At 35.1% G+C, this 21,093-nt stretch overlaps 1 protein-coding gene and 1 pseudogene across 1 annotated transcript; one reads left to right on the forward strand and one right to left on the reverse strand.

The window, feature by feature from the left end:
• Window positions 1–5,632: 5,632 nt before the first annotated feature.
• On the forward strand, window positions 5,633–8,123 carry LOC120163865 (annotated as a pseudogene).
• A 1,672-nt stretch (window positions 8,124–9,795) lies between these two features.
• On the reverse strand, window positions 9,796–11,554 carry LOC120163890 (PLASMODESMATA CALLOSE-BINDING PROTEIN 1-like). Its single transcript, XM_039173697.1, has 4 exons — window positions 11,423–11,554; window positions 10,522–11,309; window positions 10,346–10,451; window positions 9,796–10,255 (listed from the first exon to the last, which is right to left on the reverse strand). Exons 2-4 carry the CDS (start codon window positions 11,078–11,080, stop codon window positions 10,048–10,050), a joined length of 873 nt encoding a protein of 290 aa, XP_039029628.1. The 5' UTR covers window positions 11,081–11,309; window positions 11,423–11,554; the 3' UTR covers window positions 9,796–10,047.
• Between the last annotated feature and the right edge of the window lie 9,539 nt (window positions 11,555–21,093).

The raw sequence follows: 21,093 nt of genomic DNA on the forward strand, positions 1-21,093 counted from the left end.
TAATTTCGCATTGCGATTATCTCGTTGCGATTTTCATTTCGCATTGCGATTTTCATTTCGCATTGCGATTCTTTCGTTGCGATTTTCATTTCGCATTGCGATTTTCATTTCGTATTGCGATTTTAATTTCGCATTGCGATTTTCATTTCGCATTGCGATTCTCTCGTTGCGATTTTCATTTCGCATTGCGATTTTCATTTCGCATTGCGATTCTCTCGTTGCGATTTTCATTTCGCATTGCGATTTTCATTTCGCATTGCGATTCTCTCGTTGCGATTTTCATTTCCGCATTGCGATTTTCATGTTGGGATTTTCATTTCGCGTTGCGATTGTATTTTCCGTGTTGCGATAGTCAAATGCATGCCTAATAGTGATAACAACTGAATAACAAGAGTTGGTTAAGTCAAATGGTTGGCCTGAGTCATTAATTCAACTGAAAATGTTAAAAGTTCACACATAAAATCCACATAATACAACGTTTGCATATGAGCTTTTGATGGCAACGTTTACATAATACACATAAATGTTAAATGTTAAAACGTTTACATAATACAACTGAATAACAACGTTTACATAATACAAAGTTCACACCATATGAGCTTTGGATTTTGATGAGGATCCATATTTTGGTAGAGGAAAAGATGATTTTGATGGCACTGGTGATCCACATGTCAACCTTGTATGACCACTTTCCTTGCACCGACTACATGTCGATCTCTTCTTCTCTTCACCCTTAGACGGTATACGATCGTGACTTTTTGGTCGGCCAGTAGCCTTCTGTCCATGGCTGGTGGAAAAACTGTTTGTAAGTCATCTGGTATGTCCCACTCAGAAGGATGTGGAATAGGGTAGACAATCTCGGCATAAGTCTGTCGATAAACTTCTGTAGTGTAGCAATCCATAGCGTATGCGCTTGAATCATCTTGGTTTAAATGAAGAGCAACTTTTATAACATGGCCACACGGATAACCAGATGTTTGCCATTTCATACAACTACACGTCTTTGCATTTAGATCGACTAGCCCATTTAAGTTATTATCCAGTACTTGAAACAAAGTGTTTGAACATGGTTCAACTCTCCATGACGTTGACTTCACAACACGTTTCGTTATCTTTTTTTCAGTCCATGGTGTAACACGATGTTCCAATGTTCCTGTAAATTTAAATAAACAATACTTAGTAAAATATATAAATATGATAAGTTACGAATTCAAAGAAATAATACCTGCATGGTTTCTTTTCTTGTAGTACCACTGTTGAATAGAGGCTCGAAAAAACTCCATTAACATAGTAATGGGTAATTTCCGGGAATGACGACTTAGAGCGTTGATTGATTCTGCACTATTAGACGTCATGAAACCATATCTTGCTCCAAGTTGATGTACTCTTGACCATCTTTCAAACCCGACATCTTCTAGTGTTTGAGCACACTGAGGCAAAACACGTCTTAAACAATTATATGCTTATTGAAATCCACTTCCCGATAAGCTTTTACAGCCTTCCAGTATGTCCATTTGTGCTTTTTTATACCAGCAGACCTTGATTTTAGATTTCTATACAAATGAACACCACAAAGTCCATGAAAAGCATCTGGGAAACACCTTCTAACAGCGTTGTCAATTGAGTTTGCCCTATCGGATATGATTGTCAGATTGCTAATAGGACCTATGCAATCCCTAAGATGCCCCATAAACCATGTCCATGAATCAGAGGTTTCAGATTTGCCAACCCCGTAAGCTATTGGCAATATCCCATTGTTAGCATCCATGGCTACTGCTAATAAGTTTACTCCAAGGTATCGACCTTTCAAATGTGCTCCGTCAACTATAATAACTGGGCGCATGCAAGTAATAAACGAACGAATCTACAAAATAATATACACAAGAAATATAATCATTTAAATGTGAAATGCATGTAACTAACAAAAATGAGTCAACAAAATTATATTGATTTACTAACCGTAGCACCAATGGCGATAAACAGCAACTCAAAGCGTCCATCTCTATCTGTTTTGATATGAGTTACCGACCCAGGATTTTTCAGCTTTAAATTGTGACAATAAGCCGGCAGTTGGGCAAACGATGCTTCTGGCGACCCCCTCAACAATTCCAAGGCATAACATTTGGCTCTCCAAGCTTGAGAATATGATATACTAATCTTGAACCGAGCATTCATGTCAGTCATAATTTCATGTCCCCTATATACCCTGCCATTCAAAAACATTAACTCAGCCAGAAAATCACCCAACACCTTTTTGTTTGCCTGTCTATGGTGAGGAAAAACTTGGGTTCTTGAACATGTATGTTTATCAATAAAAGTCCTAACTTGAAACATTTTGCAATCTTTTATTCTCTTTGCAATCATACGCCACGTACAGTTTTTGTCAATCATACACCTTGTTTCGAAACGATCTTTGCTTGATTTGTTAACTTTTAGTTGATAGCCATCTTCCACACATTTCGTATATAAAGCTATCTTCAAGTCTTCCTTTGTATCAAAACAATCATCTTTCTTGATACGAATAACTTTTGTGTAACAATCAACTGCTTTCTTTATCAACTCTTCTTCCAGTATCTGAAGTAATTCTGGCATATTCCAGTTATACGCCCGTGGCATTTTCTTTTCTTCGGGGACTTTTTCTTCTTCTTTTTCTTCTTCAGGATTATATGAATTACAGAATGGATGTTCAACATGTTCATTCACAGTCGTAACTTCCTCCTCATTATCATCAACATTACATTCTTCGGCAACGGCTGTTTCATCATCAAATTCGGGTATTGACCAATATCAATATCATTACACGCATGGTCTGTTTCTTCTTCTGAAACATCATCAAAATCCGTGTATTGACCAATATCAAAGTCCGGATATTGACCAAGACCAAATTTCGAATACTGACTAGTACTCACAATTTTTTCTGTTGGCTCATCATCGTCTAACTGGTCAATACGAAAACCGGAATTTGGTGCTGAAAGTTGATTGGGATTTGGATTAGAGAAAGGTTGTGGGTTTTGAGAAAAACTTAGTTGATTACTACCCGCTACTGACCCAACATACTACTTCTAGGTTCAACAACATACAATGTAACATCATCTTGTGAAACACTAATGTAAGCAATGAATCGTTCAACATCTTCATTGTCGGTTAACAAATAAACTTTACCATTTCTCTGATAAGATAGCCTAAATCCACTTAGGGGCTCTAAATTCAATTTATTTGAAACACGTAGCATTAGAGTTTCATAAGTTAACTTTTGTAAAGACAATTTTAGTTGAAGATTTATGGGTAAAGGCATATATTGTAAAACACCATTAACATTATCCCATGACCCTCCAAAACACAAATCTATCCAAACATGATCAACATTAGATGATTTCATGGTTGTAACTAAACAAACGAGATGCGAAACTAAGACCTGTTGCCGGATGGGGAAGGATGTCGTTGGATATAGGAACGGATGTCGCCGGAGAGAGTGATAGATGGAGATGGAATGAGTTGCGATTTAGGGATTTAGTTTATGATTTCAGTGTTATATACCCAAATTTCAGTGTTGTGATTTACAGATTCTCGTTGCGATTTACGGATTATCGTTGCGATTTACAGATTCTCGTTGCGATTTACGGATTATCGTTGCGATTTACGGATACGCGTTGCGATTTACGGATTATCGTTGCGATTTACGGATACGCGTTGCGATTTACGGATACACATTGCGATTTACGGATACGCGTTGCGATTTACGGATACACGTTGCGGTTTACGGATACGCGTTGCGATTTACGGATACGCGTTGCGATATACGGATACGCATTGCGATTTACCCATACGCGTTGCGATTTACGGATACACGTTGCGATTTACGGATACGCGTTGCGATTTATGTGTTCGCGTTGCGATTTTCATATTCGCGTTGCGATTATGGAAAATCGCAATGCGAATTTGTACTATCGCATCGCGATTTTCAAGAATCGCGTTGCGATTCTGGAAACTGATTTGCGATTCTGGGGATCGCGTTGCGATTTTTATTTCGCGTTGCGATTTTGTTGGTCATTTTGGCAAATCCAAAAAAAGTTGATTAAAATCGTATATTATAACTTTTTTTTGGTCACTGAGGCGATTTTCTCTTTCTTTTATATCTAATTAAAAAGGCGGCTTCTTGCCCTGCAGGTCACATGGACAGAGAGGCAAATGGCGAGGTGTGGAGCCAAATGATGGGCAGTGTGCTAGTGCTGCAGGCCGGGATGACTGTGGGGCCCACTTGATGAATAAATACCAAACGTGCTGGACCGGATAAAATTGTCGAATAACTTCATTTTAAATTCGAGCGGGAGTTCTACCGTATCGCAATCTTAATATAAGTTAAGGAGTGGTGTTATTGAAAATATTATTATTTTTTAATATTTTTTGGTAAAAAGTTATTTAAAATATTATTTTTTTACTTAAAATATTACTATTTTTTTAATATTTTTGGTAAAATATCTAATATTAACATTTTCAGTAAAAAAAATAATGTTTTAAGTAATTTTATCGGAAATGTTAACAAACTTAGTAAAGCGCCCAATAATAATGTTTCCGGTAGAAATAATAATGTTTTAGGTAATTTTTAACATTTTCGGTAGCGCATTTCCTTAGTCGTATATTAGGCTGTCGCACGTGAGACTTCCCCAAATTATAGTCAAGTTATAAATTAAACTCGAATAACTTTATTTTTTTAATAATTAATAAATTAATTTTTAAGTTCGAGTCAAACTCTTCAACTAAGAATAAATATCATGTAATCTTTGGTGCTTAAACATGAGATCTCTAAAAATAATAATCATTCTTTTAACCACTAAAATAGTTTGATATGTACTCTAATAACTCTTTAATAACACATAAATATAGATGAAGGTAAAATTTTAAAATCAAGGTTATAAATTTTTAAAATGTTACATTAGAAATTTAGAAACATAAAACTATAAGATATTAAAGATATTAAATTATAAAATTATAAAATTTTAGTATAAAATTAAATATTTAATAAAAATATAAAAGTATTTAAAATATATAAAAGTTTAAAGCTTTTAAGAGAAGAGAGAGGATAAACTTAATCGAGCTACGTAGGTTTCCTCAATCTTTGTGTATAAAGTATTGCTTTAAACAAATAATCGTTGAATTGTATTCAGTGTATTATTTTACTCATTGTATTTTTTATTTTTTTTAATTTACTTATTAAATTTTTGAATTATACCTATTTTGATCATTTTGAATTATTTTATTATTATTTTGTACGACATGACATTTTATTATTATTATTTAATATAAAATTAAAATAGAAAGTGATCGGATACCACTATCGGTCACCGTCAACAGTAGTAGATGGTCATGATGAATAATACTACGTCTATAAAGTACTTCCTCCACGGTAATAAAAAGACTCTCATCACTGTCTCGAACGAGAAGGAGTTAAAGCGGATGGCGAAGTTTCATGGGAATTCTGCTTCTGTTGATATGTTTATCATAATGGAGGAGGAAAATGATGCTCATGATGCTTCTAACATGCAAGCCAGTAGGTAGTTTTCTTTACCTGTAAGCTAAAGGCTTAGTTGTAAATTGTAATTTCTTGATTTATTAACTCAATGCTGATTTTTTTTTTTTACATGTCAAGTAGGACAACTTTGTCTGAAGCAGTGGATCCGCTTGATCCGCCCCTTGCGGCCTCTTTTGATATCGTTGATGCCAACAACCACGATATCGATGTACCCATTGATATGCCAACTGAGATTTCATCTATTCTTCCTCTTTCTAAAAGCACTCAACAGTGGCAGAATACGATTACAGGGTAGGGCAAAGATTCACCAGTGTTCAGGAATTTCGTGAGACGTTATGAAAATATGTCATTGCCCATCAATTTGCATTTAGGTATAAAAAGAACGATAGCCATCGCTTGACTGTTAAGTGCAAAGCAGAGGGCTGCCCGCTGACCTTGGAGGATTCATGCATCAAGGTTGTCAACCACTCAGCTGATATGTATCAAGAAGATGAATCTGACGCATACTTGTGAAGGGTCTGCTTTGACCACTGGGCAGCAAGCAACTAGGAGTTGTGTAGCTAGTATAATCAAGGAGAGGTTGAAAGCTTTTCCGCATTACAAACCCAAGGATATTTTAATCGACATAAAACAGGAATTTGGGATACAACTGAACTACTATCAGGCTTGGCGTGGAAAAGAAATCGCCAGAGAGCAGCTTCAGGGTTCATATAAGAATGCATACAGTCAGTTACAACTTTTCTGCGAAAGGATAATGGAGACCAATCCGGGCAGTCTTGCTACATACTCCACTAAGGAAGACTCTAGTTTTCATCGCCTCTTTATCACATTCCATGCTTCTTTGTGCGGCTTTCTACAAGGTTGCAGACCTCTCCTTTTTCCTGGTAGCAATACCCTTGAATTCCAAATATCCAGGTACCTTGTTGGCTGCAACTGCTGCTGATGGGGATGATGATGTATTTCCTGTTGCCTTCTCTGTCGTAGATGCTGAAACCGATGAAAACTGGTACTGGTTTTTGCTACAACTGAAATCTGCCTTGTCAACATCTTGCCCTAGAACATTTTTCGCAGATATACAGAAGGGTTTACGGGAGTCGATCTCTGAAATTTTCAAGGGTTCATATCATGGTTATTGTCTCCGCTACTTAACACAGCAACTCGTTAGAGACTTGAAAGGGCAGTTTTCCCATGAGATGAAACGGCTCATGATTGATGACCTTCATAATGCTGCTTTGGCGCCTAGACCTGAACTCTTCCAGAGTTACCTCGAAAGCATCAAAAAAATTTCACTGGAAGCTTACAATTGGGTCATACAAAGTGAGCCCCAAAACTGGGCAAATGCATATTTCCAAGGTGCTAGATATAACCATATGACATCAAACTTTGGAGAACATTTTTATAGTTGGGTATCAGATGCACACGAATTACCCATCACTCACACGGTTGACGTCATACGGCAAAAGATTATGGAGTTAATTTATACCCGCAGGGCCACTTCTGACCAGTTGTTAACAAGGCTGACTCCATGCATGGAGGACAGATTGGAAAAAGAGGGCATGAAAGTTCGTACACTTCAAGTGCTGCTGACTACTGAAAGCATATTTGAGGTTCGTGGCGAGTCCACTGAAATCGTTGACATGGATCATTGGGATTGCAGTTGTAAAGGTTGGCAACTTTCTGCTTTACCGTGCTGCCATGCTATTGCAGTTGGTATTGGACGAAGCCCATATGACCATTGCTCCAGATACTTTACAACCAAGAGCTACGGGTTAACCTATGCAGAGTCTATACAACCTATTCCTGATGTAGAGAGGCCGCTGCAGAAGGATTCTTCATTAGATCTAGTGACTGTAACTCCTCCTCCAACACGCCGGCCACCAGGTCGACCTACCACAAAGAAACTTGGATACAAGAGGTAATAAAGCGACAACTCCAGTGCAGTAGATGCAAGGGCCTAGGACACAAGTCCACTTGCAAAGAGCTCTTGTAGAATGTTGAACACGGTATATAGCAGCCTCTTGTCACTTAAATATAGCATCACTTATCCCTTGGAACACATCAAAATATAGTGGCATGACATTATTCCACTGCATGTTCCATGCAGAAAGCATATTCGTTATATCAAACTGCTGTCTATCATCTGATATGGTTATCTTTGATGAGATCACCTAATTCTGCGGATGCTGTTAGCTTATGTTACTGAAAGTTTAGCGTTAGCCCTTTTGTCAATTTCTGTTGCTGTTGCCTTTGGACTAACTAGTCCTCTTACTTTTGTGTTTGATAGGGATCACATAAGGATGATACTGGTTGCCCGATGAATCTTATGGAAGTTCTTCAATGTCAAATACTTCTATTAGGTGCAATTCTATTTCTAGCTCCACTCGGTCTCTAGTTAAAGGTTATGATAAATGAACATGTCAATGACTAGTAGGAAAACAATGATTATTTAGACTTAAGCTATTTGTATCCTTGTCGATGGAAATTTTAGATTTCCATCGATTTGAATCAAATTTTGTTGCTGTATAATCATAGGGAGATTGATTAGGTTTTCTGCCCCATTTTAACATGGTAAGTTGTGAACGTGTCGCTTTTCCAATTAGCCAAATCTTGTTGGAAGATTGTTTCATAGTTGTTATATGTAGAGAGCAATTTAGGTTTGGATATTGGTAGTTTCATATATAAAAGGAGTATGCTCTACAGCAGATTGTTACTCGATTCATTCCATTTATGAAGTTGCAACTATACATTGCGATGCTGGTTGTTTTAAATGCTTTCTGGGTCTATTGTGAACATACATAGAGCAGTCCAGGTCCTGCAGTCAGCTCCGTTTCGCAGTCTTTTACCGCTGCAAATCATATCCACAATTTTGAGAAAGAAGAGGAGCTCAAAAGAACTTCCATCCAACTCCGGTGGGAATGGAGCCAATCAATGTGATCTGTAACCACAGTAGCATATAATTCACCAGAGATGAAACAAGATTTCAGAAGCTGCTATCGGTTCAGCATTCAAGATTGGACAAATGCCATTGAAGAAAGATCCATGTCGTTAGTTTTATACTCCAGCGGGCGAGAGACGAATGCATGACCTGCAGTTTTACAGTTTGGAGTACGGTATGTACCACCATTGGGGTGGATACATGGTCAAATAAAAAAACCACGCCGAGTATCGAGCTTTTTATCATTTCCCCGATGACTCGGCAAGAATGCTGCTGGCATCTCTTCATCCATTGAATTTCCATATGTTGGCGTTCCCCAACTTGTTACCCCTTTGACATTGGATCCAATGAACAATATATGAGTTTTAGAATATGTTCAGTGCACACACACTTAGTATCACATCCAGCCTTGATCAACAGATTGAATGTGGTGACTTTGAGGGGCTTCCACTTCTAGACATGTGATAATTATTTCTTCTTCTAGGCTGTTCTCTTGACAAAACAAAGGGATAATGAAGGTATAGAAACTTAAATCTGACTGATACCGGAGCTTGAACATTTCATGCAAAATGAGCACTGCACATCAACACTCCAATTCAAAACAAGACCTTTTGTAATAAATCTCAAAGATCTCAAACATTAGGACTACACCCCTTCTTTCTCATCCTCCTAAACTGATTCAAATCCGAGGGATCAAAATCGAATGGACTAATAACGTAAGGGACTAAAACCAACTTTTTTGAATCAGTGACGAAAATCAAACGGAGTGAAAACATAAAGAACCACCAACGTAGTTTACCCTTTAAATTCAGCATTTCTTGTCTTTTTTTCCCCCTTCTTTTCGATATAAGATTAATATAAAGATGAAACTTTAAGAACTAAATACAAATAGTGACGTGCATTATTGTTACCGTTATGAATGTCATCTTAATTCCCTCAAGTCAAAACAGTTTGCTGTGATGTTTTGTTCAAGAAATTTGACCAAAATGGAATCCAATGCCATAGGATTCTATTAAGTGGTTCCCACATATATATTTCCTTTAGGACTGTGTCCCAAATCTCCATTGCAAAACAACAACGGAGTATGCTATAATTGTCCTTTGTATAGACCCTTATGGAATCTTTTCAGGAAGCATGTTCTGTTGTTGCAGTTGGCTGAGACTTGAATTTCATATTTACTCGAAACATGCGAAGCCCGATTGGACAAATCCGAAAACCCGAACCGAAAATGACCCTGCACTCGAAATGACAAAAGAATTTTAAAACTCGAATTCACCCATGATGGTTATGGAGCTATGTTTGTAGGTACACTAATGACAAAAGGGTCCTCCTCAAACCTATGAACTTCACTACCTGATAAAAGATATACAAGATTGCCTATGTCTAATCTCAAACTTAAATATCTTGTATAAAGAAAATTTAAACTACTTGGCTACTATGAATAGTCATTTTGGAACATTATGAATACACCATCTCTACATCTCGAGCGGCTTATCCGGGCGATGAACATCACCGACACAACTAGGCTGCTATGAAGTAGTCGTTTGGGAACTCCAGATCGAAGCATGATAATCTGACTGGTCTATAGCAAGGTGATTGATTCTGAGATTAATTCAGCAACAAAAGATGTCATTGTCAGTAGAATGATTCTGCTAAGAGTTGGTTGTAAAACAACCGACATGGATGTCGATGTGCTGACGTCGGGAGGTGCATCGGACCCAAAAACACTTGTGGTAGCAGAGCTGGAGCCTGGTGTGATTGAATTTAGTACCGAAGGTGGGGTGACCCAGCTGCAATACACATTCAAGCTCACTTCTCCAGTTTAAGCATATATTGTACTAACAGTGTCTATGTCAAAGTAATCAGAATAAACTCATTACCCTGGTACACCTGCCCCTGTTGTTGTTGATGTTGATGTGGTTGTTGCTGGTGTTGAGGTTGGAGTCGATTGTGATCCCGAAGACGGGTAAATGCAGGATCCGGTGCCTATTACGAGTTCATTACATATGCGAACTGCGAAGGTTTCAAATGAAGATTATTGATAAACAATTCTTACTTGGATTGGTGTTCACTATGGTTGCAGCCCCACCAAAGTCACAGCTAGTTGGTGCAGGGTTTTTCTGGTAATAGCCGTTGAAAGCATATGATGCACGGTTTTGCAATGAATTCGGATTATAACAGTTACCGCCTTGCTGGATCTGTGAGCAATCGGCTCCTCCGGTTCCGCAAGCGTAATCCAACGCTGATTGAAGCGTAGTCTCGGACGTCCCGGTCCGAGCTATGCACCAGCTCTGCCCTGGAACTGCAGGAGCATTAGTAGTTGCAGGGGGCACAGGATTAGGCACTGGATTTGTCACTGGTGTGCTCAATGGGACTCCTCCAGCCGGGGCAGGATACGTAGTTACAGGATTCGCCACCGGTGTGCTCACCGGGACTCCTCCAGTCGGCGCGGGGTACGTCGTTACCGGATTCTTCACCGGCTGCTGCGCCCCAGCACCCGGCACCGCGACAGGTTCAGGCGTCGTCACAGGATTGGTTACCGGTACCGTAGTTTGGTTGTTCGTATCCGTAGAAGGTACCGTGATCGGCGTGGTGGTCGGGAACGGCGCCGGCATATTCGCAGGGTTCGTGGCTGGCACAGTGACAATATTCGGTGAGGGATTATTCGGAGGGAAGATAACATCATGCGTGATTTTCTTTTGACACTATTAAAGAGTTTTCTACGAGAAGAAACAAAATCCACCATCGTTGATGCTTCGACATACAATCCATCTACCTTAATCATAATCCCAATGCTATTTTCTAAAGATTCTTCAACCTTAGCAGCAACTTCCCCTACTTCAGCTGCACCAAGAACAACATGCTTATGAACATACATACATACATACACGATACATAGCAAAACCTACAACAAAGTTAAAGAGAGGAATGAAATGAAGAGATGGGATTTCACTTACCACAAGAGCTGATAACAAGAAGAAACAAAAGGGATGAAAAGAGGCAAGTAGAAGCCTCTTTAGCCATCATATACTTTGATGAGAGGTTTAATATTTCTGGGTTTTGTGCGCTTTAAACAGTGGTGATGTTCTACTAGACAAAAGGGCACAAAGATCGTAGTGAATATATATATATATATATATATATATATATATATAAAGAAAAGCTGAGATAAAGGAGAGGGGAGAAAAGGAACGTAAAGTTAAAGAAGGTTGATGATTATGTTCCATGTAATGGGAAAAAGGAATGATATTACTTCTATGACGAATGGGCTGGATTTGTAGGATTGGGAGTTGGGACGATCATCGTTGTTTTTTCGTTTCTTCAATATTTTGGGTTAAATCAAATTTTGAAACTTTTAATGTGTTTAAATTTAATATTTAGTCCTTATATATGTTTGCATGGGGAATGTGGTAAGGTTTGTCCATGGATTCAACTCCAATTTATTTATGGTTATGTTTTTATTTGAATGTAGATGAATTAATCTTGAATCACATGTTATATTATAAGTATTGTCTTTGATAGAACATGAAAATTTAAAAATAATTCGAAGACTATCCAAGGTCAAGATTGATAAACTTATTCACAGTTAACAAAGAAGAAGTCATTGTAGACGTTCGAAATTATTTTATTTTTTATATATTTATATTTTATTATATATATATATATATACATATACATATATATATATATATATATATTATTATTATATTTATTTTTTTTATTTTTTTTTACAGGCACCCACCATTATTTCAACCACAAACAGCCCACTACCCCACTTACCCATTCCACTGATCTCCATTTTTCCACACGCCACTTTCTCCTTCAAATCCACTTTTAGTATTTTTTTTTAATTTAAAGAGGGCCACTTGCTTGAGAAAGGGGGACGAACAATTTCAAATTGGTTCAAGCGGTGCAGCTAGATCGAAGATTTCCATGAAAATTACTTCTCTGCTTTAAACTATGGCCGTCTTGATCGGTGACCAAGCCACTCTAGCGGCTGAAGTTAAGGGAGATGAAGATGGAACCATCGAGTGAGATCACTGCTATGGAAGCCGAAACCGAGGAAAGGAAAGCAATATTCGAGAGATGGAGCTCTCTATGAATGATCTAACGCCGCTTCTCTCACTGGATTTGCATGGGAATGTAAATGGGGCAGTGGAGACTTGTCTCGAAGCATATCATCGTTATTACAAAACCGCTTGCTTTAACAAATACAACACCGACGGTGCCATCTTTGTGTCATCCAATCTCGGCACTGCTGGTGGCATTTTTCAAGATCACATGGGTACATTTCTCGAGGGTTATAGTCCTCGGTGATCCATGCAGAATTATGAGATGTTTATGAGGGTCTGAACCTAGCTAAATCTACGAGATAATGTGTTTGAATTATTTATTTCACGAGATAACGTTTTAATTGTTGAAGTAGGGCGAATTGCACAGTGTTGGTCGTCGACCTACGACGTGACAGCTTTAGACGTCCCATGCACAACCCAACCCATAGGTCGCCATGCACTCCCAGCGACCTCCTAGGTCGCCATGCACTCCGGGCGACCAAGGAGGTCGCCATGCACACCCGGCGACCTTGTCTCCTTGCAGGGCCATGTGATATTTCTGCACGTCCCGCTATATGGATGCAATGCATGCATGAGGGAGCAGAGGGTTAAAGCTTGGTCGTCGGGTAGGAATCTCCCAGCTATGACATGCAAGGCGTACAGAGGGTTAAAAGCTTGGTCGTTCGGAGTGCATGGCGACCTAGGAGGTCTCTGGGAGTGCATGGCGACCTATGGGTTGGGTTGTGCATGTCCCATGCACACGATCATTCCCTCGTCGGAAGCTGCCACGTCGTAGGTCGCCCGGAAGGTATGACGACCTACGGCTAATACTGTGCAATTCGCCTTACTTCAGCAATTAATCTTGGGAGAACGTTATCTCGTGAAATAAATAATTCTAACACATTATCTCATAGATTTAGCCGTCTGAACCTGGCTTGGTCGAAGGGATTTCACCACGTCCTGATGCAAACCAACAACGTAACTGTCCTTGATCTCCTCTCCCCCTCGTCCTCGGAGAGTGCATTTGCTATGGTGCGTAACATTGCTGCTTCAAGACACCGAGACCGCTACGGGGGAGTCGGAGGTTAAATTCCAGGTGTCCAGGGGTACATTAGGTGCAATGTTGGGATAATGGCCTACATTCAAGAGCAGCTTTCGAATGTCACCAAAGCACAAGCCGGGCCATTATCAAAGAAGCAAAGGAGATAAGAACGGCGAAACAAACTGGCGTTGGAGGAAGAATAGTGAACGTGTCGTCAAGTATTCATGGCTGGTTTTCCGGCGATATTATCCGATATATAGGCCAAATATCGAGAAGCAAAAGTGAATGTGATGCAACACGTGCTTATGCTATCTCGAAGCTGGCTAACGTTCTGCATACCAAGGAGCTTGCCCATAGATTGAAGCAAATGGATGCCAACGTCACTGTCAACTCTGTTCATCCTGGGACTACTAGTTGATAAGAATAGGACTGAAGGTTTGCCATTAGTTATGTGCATATTTACTAGTTTGCTTATGTTTTTTATTTTGTATTTTTTATTATATATTTTCCTTTTTTCCCTTTAATTTATTTAATATTTATATTTATTATTTCAAATCTAACATTTTTTACTTTTTAAGGATATTTTCAATTTATCAAAGGTAATTATTCGAATTTAATTTCTAAATTTTAATTTTTAATTTTCGCAATTAAAGACAACCGATAATTCATTGGTAGTAAAAGGGCAGTCCAAGGGTGTGATCCTTCCTTGACCGTAACCGACTCCCGAGCCCGACATATTTCTAGTAAAACACAGATCAGGTAAGATGGTGTCTGATCAACCTAAATATTTATTTAAAATGATCGGTGACGACTCCAAATCATTTTTCCTAAGTCGAAATTCAATTTCGGACTCAACTGAAAGACGATTCCGACAGTCATATTCAAAATACAACAATAGAGTCAGTGGTGTCAGTCATATAATCATCATTGTTGTTGATGAACAACGTATGAGATGATGATTTAAGGTGACTGAGCGCATTGAAGGAGTTTTTATGTCTAATAATAAACAAAGTTAGGGTCATAATGAATCTATATTCTTAGTTTAATAATATACTTTTAAAAGAAAAAAAAACATTTCTCATCCGTATTTAATCAAAATAATTAACAACATTAACTATTAGGATAACATAGGAACATGAAATAAAAGGACTAAATGGTATCAGATTAAAAGTATAAGGACGCGGTTTTAAATTTAAAGATAGTAAATAACCCAAAACCATAATTTGAACATCTTTATGGAACGCCGTTGGATCGTACTAGAAAAAATAAAAGCAGTCCGATTTGGAGATTGGGTAATGACATATGCACATGCTTTTGGAAACCACGAACGTGCCTCGGAGATAAATATCATCTTAAAGCCCCCCATTATCCTTTGACGAAATGAAGTGAAAATTAAAGCATAGTATGTCTATGTGTACACATTCTCTTATATATATCTCGGAATTGGCACGAATCAAATTATCTCACAAGTTAATAAAATTTTAGAGATTTTAAATTTAAGCATCAAATATTGTAAGGTATTCGAACGTCCATTGTCAAATAATCATATATTATTACTTGTAAGCACCTTAAAATAAATATATTTTAATTCATAGTAAAATAATATCTCTTTTCATCACAATTCACAATCTTAAACCATAAATCTTAAACTCAAAATTTTAAACCTCAAATCATAAACCACACACACTAAAACTTAAATCTTAAACTCTAAACCCTAAATTTTAACCCTAAAAATATTATTTTATTATAGTTAAAGAAATAATTATTTATGATTATAAATTTTAATTAAATCTAAGTCATCTATTTATTTAAATCTAATGACTATAAATTGGTGTAAAACTTATTAGTTTTACATAATATATATATATATATATATATATTGAAACCGACTCATAGTTTTTTATTAAGATAACTTTTTTTTTTAAATTTATAAAATTTTAATAGAAAAAATATTATATTATTAATATATAAAAACATAGTAAAATTATATTAAAAAATTATCATATTCGTGATTTTATGATTTATTATCAATTTTAAGGTATTTTTTTAATTTTTCAATTCAATTTACCAAAAATAAGTAGTTTGTTATTAAACAATTCCTTTTTTAGAATAATGATTTTATCAGAATCAGAGATGAATTGAGAGGGATCTTCGATAATTATATTCTTAAAAAATTTAATTTTTATATAATTATATTAATTTTTATATTTTCTATTAATGATATAATTTTACATCTCCTAAAATTTTGTAATTTCACACTTTTCTCTTCTAATTTTTAACATAACAAATTAATTTTTTGTACCATTTACGTAAAATCTCATGTTCATCTTTAAGTGCAACAAAGTATAGACATAGAAAGATAGATATGGATCGAGTCGGGTCGAGTTAGGTTAGGTCAAATTTTAACCCACCTAAACTCGACTTGAATATTACTCCTTTTTATTTTTCACTCGATCCACAACTCAATTCAATTTTAGTAAAAATTTGCACTTAATTTGACTCAGCATGAATATATATAATTCATTTTTATCAATTAAAAACATATATTCTTTTTTAAAAATAGAGTTGTATTGTTACAATCAACTCTAAATATTTAAAAAATAATTATAGTATTATTTAATGTCAAATCGAGTTGAGTGTTTTTGATTCTAAACTTAAATTTAAACTTGACCTAATATGATCTCATACTTCAAAAAAAACGCAACCTTAATCCACTTAAAAAAATAAAACTTGCCCTTATAAAATCATGGGTAAAGCATATAAATAGTCCCTCGACTATAGGGTGATGTTTTGTTGAGTCACTGACTATTGAAAATTATAAAATAATCCTTTGACTATAGAGTGTTACTTTATTGAGTCCCTCAACTATTAAAGTTACAAAAAGGTAACCCACTATTCATTATGTTTCGAAATTATCTTTTACATTTAAAAAAATGACAATAATTTGAGTTGAATGTTAACATGTTGATTGTGATGTGATAAAATACAATTCTAGAATCTCAAACGACTATTATATCTCAGTCATCATGTTAACGTCCATATCATATGATACTTAACTTTTTAACAGAAAATGACGAGTTTAGAGCATAACGAATATTCGACATTTTATAATTTTTAATAGTTGAAGGACTCAACAAAGTAACACTCTATAGTTAGAGGATTGTTTTGTAACTTTTAATAGTTGAGGGGATTAATAAAATAGTACCCTATAGTCAGGGACCATTTGTGTACTTTACCCTAAAATCATATAGAATCAAAATTCTTGTGATTGGGTTCGAATATGATAACGAGATAATTTAATACGTTCATGGCAATTAATGGAATGAGTGCTAATTAGAGTTTTTGCTTAGCATGCAAATCAGACAACACAAAAAGGATAAAGTTGGTAATAAATGGATTAATTATTACGAGTGTGTTTTTCTCTTGAAAATTAAGGCTTAGTTTACTTTTATTAAGTACCATAAATTAATATTGTTGGTGCTCCAAATGGATGCCATGGGTATCATTTCCCATTGATGATTAATTTTTGCATTACGCGTAGTTTACGAACCAAGTGATCTCGAAATAAAAGAATTATTATTATTTTTTGAGGTCCTTAATTCGAATATCATAAATATCATATAAAAAAATTGATAAGTTGTGCTTGTTCCCAAATTTTCAAGTTCTTAATTTGAATTCATTTTATATGATTTTGTAATGTTATGATAGCTTTCTTCTTAATATTTTTTGTTTAATTTGGTAAACTAATTCAAAGGTGTATCTAAATAATAATTTGGTAAAAAAGAAAGTTAAATAATTATAATATCTAAATAATGAGTAGTATCTAAATATTATTTTGGTAAAAAAATAGTTAAGTAATTATAATATCTAAATACGAAGTAGTATCTAAATGTTTATTTGGTAAAAGAATAAAGTGTAAGAACTAAATACCTAAATAATATATAGTACAGGGACCAAAATGAAAGATTGACCTTGTAATGTGAGTGGGGATAGCTGACAACCCATGTGGAATAGTCTATCCTCTTTCCTTTTATCCACTTTATCTGACTAGGAAAAATACAAAGAAGCTTGCAAGAAAAACAATAACAAAACTCTATTCCCATATGTAATGTGGTAAGGGGAGGTAGAGTAGTAGGCATGCTCCCAACGTCAGGTTGAGAGCAGCTATCGTGGAAGACCTCCGACAGTCAGAAAATTAAAAATAAGGATAAAATGATATGCATGTATAAATAAATAAATGAATAAATAAATACATAGTTGAACAGTCTTCATATGTGCGTCTGTAATAGGAAGTAATCTCTGCAAATAAATTTCTGCGTAAAAATCTCTGCATATAGACAGAAACGTAATACCCGACTAAATTTAAAAAGAGGAAACAAGAAGAGAATGATACACATAAGTCAACGATAGCCAGCTACGAGAAGGAATAAAGTCAAAAAGGGTTAAAACCTAGACTAAGGCATACTACTATACTATCCTAATTTTAAGTCTTCATAAATTCCAATGACATAAACGTATAAGAAGTAGAAGTCATGGAAATTACTACAAAGACATTAAAAGAAGACGAAGATGATACACCCTATGGATGTGACCCGCACTATTCGACTACCCTGATCTTAAGTCTCTATACTTTTCTATCAGATGATACAAAGAAGCTTGCAACATTTATAATATATGGTTTTTTATTTATAAAATACAGTGGAACACCTTTAAAAAAGCTTGGAATATATATTATTATTTCATTTATATATAGTTAGAGATGATTATTTACTCAAATTAAACTGGTTTTGACTCGATTTATTGGGTCGAATTCAGTATTTTCTTAAAAGGTTTATACTTGAATTGAGTTGAGTTTTTTAGGATGTTATCGGATTATGTTGGGTTCGAGTTTAAGATATAAAAAAATCTATTTGGTCTTATCCGACTCGATATGATATTATAATTTTTCTTTATATATTTAAGAGTGATTGTAATAATGTTTCTTTTTAATTTTTAATGAGATTCTTATTTTATCTAATAAAATTTACTTATATACATTTATTTAGGTTGAGCCAGGTTAAGTGCGGATTTTAGTTTAAAAAATTAGGCCAGGTTTTTAATCGTGTGAGATTCTCCTAAATTCATAAAAAATCAAGTGCAAATAAATGACTTTAATTATAGAGTCACATTCAGATGGATCAAAAATTCGATCCGACCTGTCTTATTGCCATCCTAATTAGGGGTGTTCAAATGGGTAATTCGGTTAACGGTCGAATCGAATTACCCCAATTTTATTAACCGGTTTTTTCTTTTAATCGTAAATTGAACCGTTTTTTTCACACACAAAATTAATCGAACCGATCTAAGTTCGGTTAATTGTTTGGCTAACCGGATTAACCAAAATTTATAACTAATATATATTATATATTAAATATTTAATAGTTTCAGTTTTTTCGGTTGGTTAATTTGATTAAAAACCAAAATTTAAACACCCCTAAAATTAAATAATATATATAATATATTAAATATTTTATAATTTCGATTAATTCGGTTAATTAACCGATTTCGAATTGAATTAACCGAAACCGAAATTTAAAAAAATCATTAACCGTTAACCGACCGAATCCAAAATTAATCGATCGATTAATGGATCAAATTTTCAGTTCGATCGATTAATTTAGTTTTAACCGAATTATAAACGTCCCTAACCTCGATAACCTTATCCATAAAAATATAGTGATGATGTGGACATATCCAATCTTTCATTTCTTTACACATTTACAGACTTACTCGCACATGAATATATCACATCAATATTTCAATTCACGTTAACTTGTATAATTTATAAGAAATATTGATCTTTTAATCAACTAATAACTTTTATCGTAAATGGTCTATTTTGATCTAAAATGAGCATTGAAGGCTAAAATATTTTAATTATTCAGTCAAATGTAAGGGGTTGATTTTGACATATACTATAACTTTTTTTTAAATTATTAATATTTAATTTATTCATATTAATTTAAATTAAATACAACATAAATTTATTACAAAAATGATACTTCAAATTTAATTATTTTTATTCATAATAGTGAAGTTGAAACTCTTAATTTCATTTAAAATTCTAAGACGTTAAATAGGGAGCCTACAAGTGGGTAGCAAAAGCAATGCAAAGTGATGATTATAAGTATACCATCATATAAAATATCGATGTCTTCATCGTCAGCAACGGCTTATCATATTAGGAATGGATCATTAATTCATGGGTACACTACATATTTAGTACCTAACTATTACTTTTGTTTTATTTTGGTCATTCAACTATTATTTTTTTAAATTATACTTAATGTTATATTTTAGTTTCATTTCGGTAATTTATTTTTAAAAATTTAACAAAAAATGCTGAAATTGCCTTTTTTTTATTGATGGTGTGACATTACTTTATGGTGACACATCAGTCAGTGGCGGATCTAGAAATTTAAGAATGGAGTCCAAAATTTTAATTTAATTTTCTAAAAAATAATGGGTATGCAAAAATTGTACTTTTTTTTCTTTTTTCCTTAACACATAAAGCTAAATTTAACCATTTTTTCAAAATAATGGGATGCACTTGGCCCCTATGGGGGTTAGTGCATCCGCCACTGACATCAGTATCCTTGTTAATTTTTTAACGATGAGTGACTGAAATGAAACCAAAGCATAACGTTAGGTATGATTTTGAACTAAGAAATAGTTGACTGACCTAGGTGGGTTTGTTTCGTTAGTCTATAATAACACACAATTGGATTAGGTAGGCAGCAGACAAGCCAACAACCAGATAAGCATCCTGCAATTACCATTTTAACCCTCCCTCTGAGAGAAAACACTGCTACTACTTACCCACATTAATGTATAGTGTTTCAAGGAATGTGGACCGTGAATCCATGAAGATGATAAACCAGAAAGCTGGCCAACGGTCCACTCTCCTCCAATGGATTTTTTGTAGTTATTAGTTGTATTACTTTTTACATGTAAAGTTGAAATCTGTTGTCACAAGAGGGAGCCTGTTACCTGAATCTTAATTACATGAACTCGACTCGATTTGATATAATTTTATTGATGAAAAGGTAGTGATTATAACGGTAAAAGATAATTCATCGTTGATGAGAAAATTATAATCGTGACGTCTATTGACTGTTTTTGTTTTTAATTTGGACGATCAATAGTTTAATAGATTGAAAAGGATGCAAAATGTGAGGGGAAAACTTAGAGAGATCCATGAGAAATAGATCTTAATCTCTCACAATTCTTTTAGTATTCGTGTCAGACCTAATGACGCGATTATATGAATTTATCAGATAGTAGATCATAATCACATGGGTTGACAATAGTCATATCACGAGATTATAATTGTACGAAGGATATAGAATTTGAAGGTTTTGAAGAACTCCAAAGATCTTAATATTCGATATATGAAAGAATGATAGTGAAGATATGACTTACGAGAAAATCTCGATAAAGTATAATAAATTAAATAAAATTTGATTTCAAATCGATTTGAGTTTACATATGACTA

The sequence above is a fragment of the Hibiscus syriacus genome, unplaced genomic scaffold, assembly GCF_006381635.1.
Source record: "Hibiscus syriacus cultivar Baekdansim isolate YM2019G1 unplaced genomic scaffold, ASM638163v2 tig00111502_pilon, whole genome shotgun sequence".
Taxonomy (NCBI): Eukaryota; Viridiplantae; Streptophyta; class Magnoliopsida; order Malvales; family Malvaceae; genus Hibiscus; species Hibiscus syriacus.

Bases quoted from the DNA above. Each gene is read 5' to 3' on its own strand.
- LOC120163890 (XM_039173697.1), bottom strand. From the start codon at position 11,080: ATGCCGGCGCCGTTCCCGACCACCACGCCGATCACGGTACCTTCTACG. The intron at 10,452-10,521 runs GTAAGAATTGTT...AACTCGTAATAG, and splicing joins CATAGTGAACACCAATCCAA to GCACCGGATCCTGCATTTAC. The intron at 10,256-10,345 runs GTAATGAGTTTA...TGTGTATTGCAG, and splicing joins ACAGGGGCAGGTGTACCAGG to CTGGGTCACCCCACCTTCGG.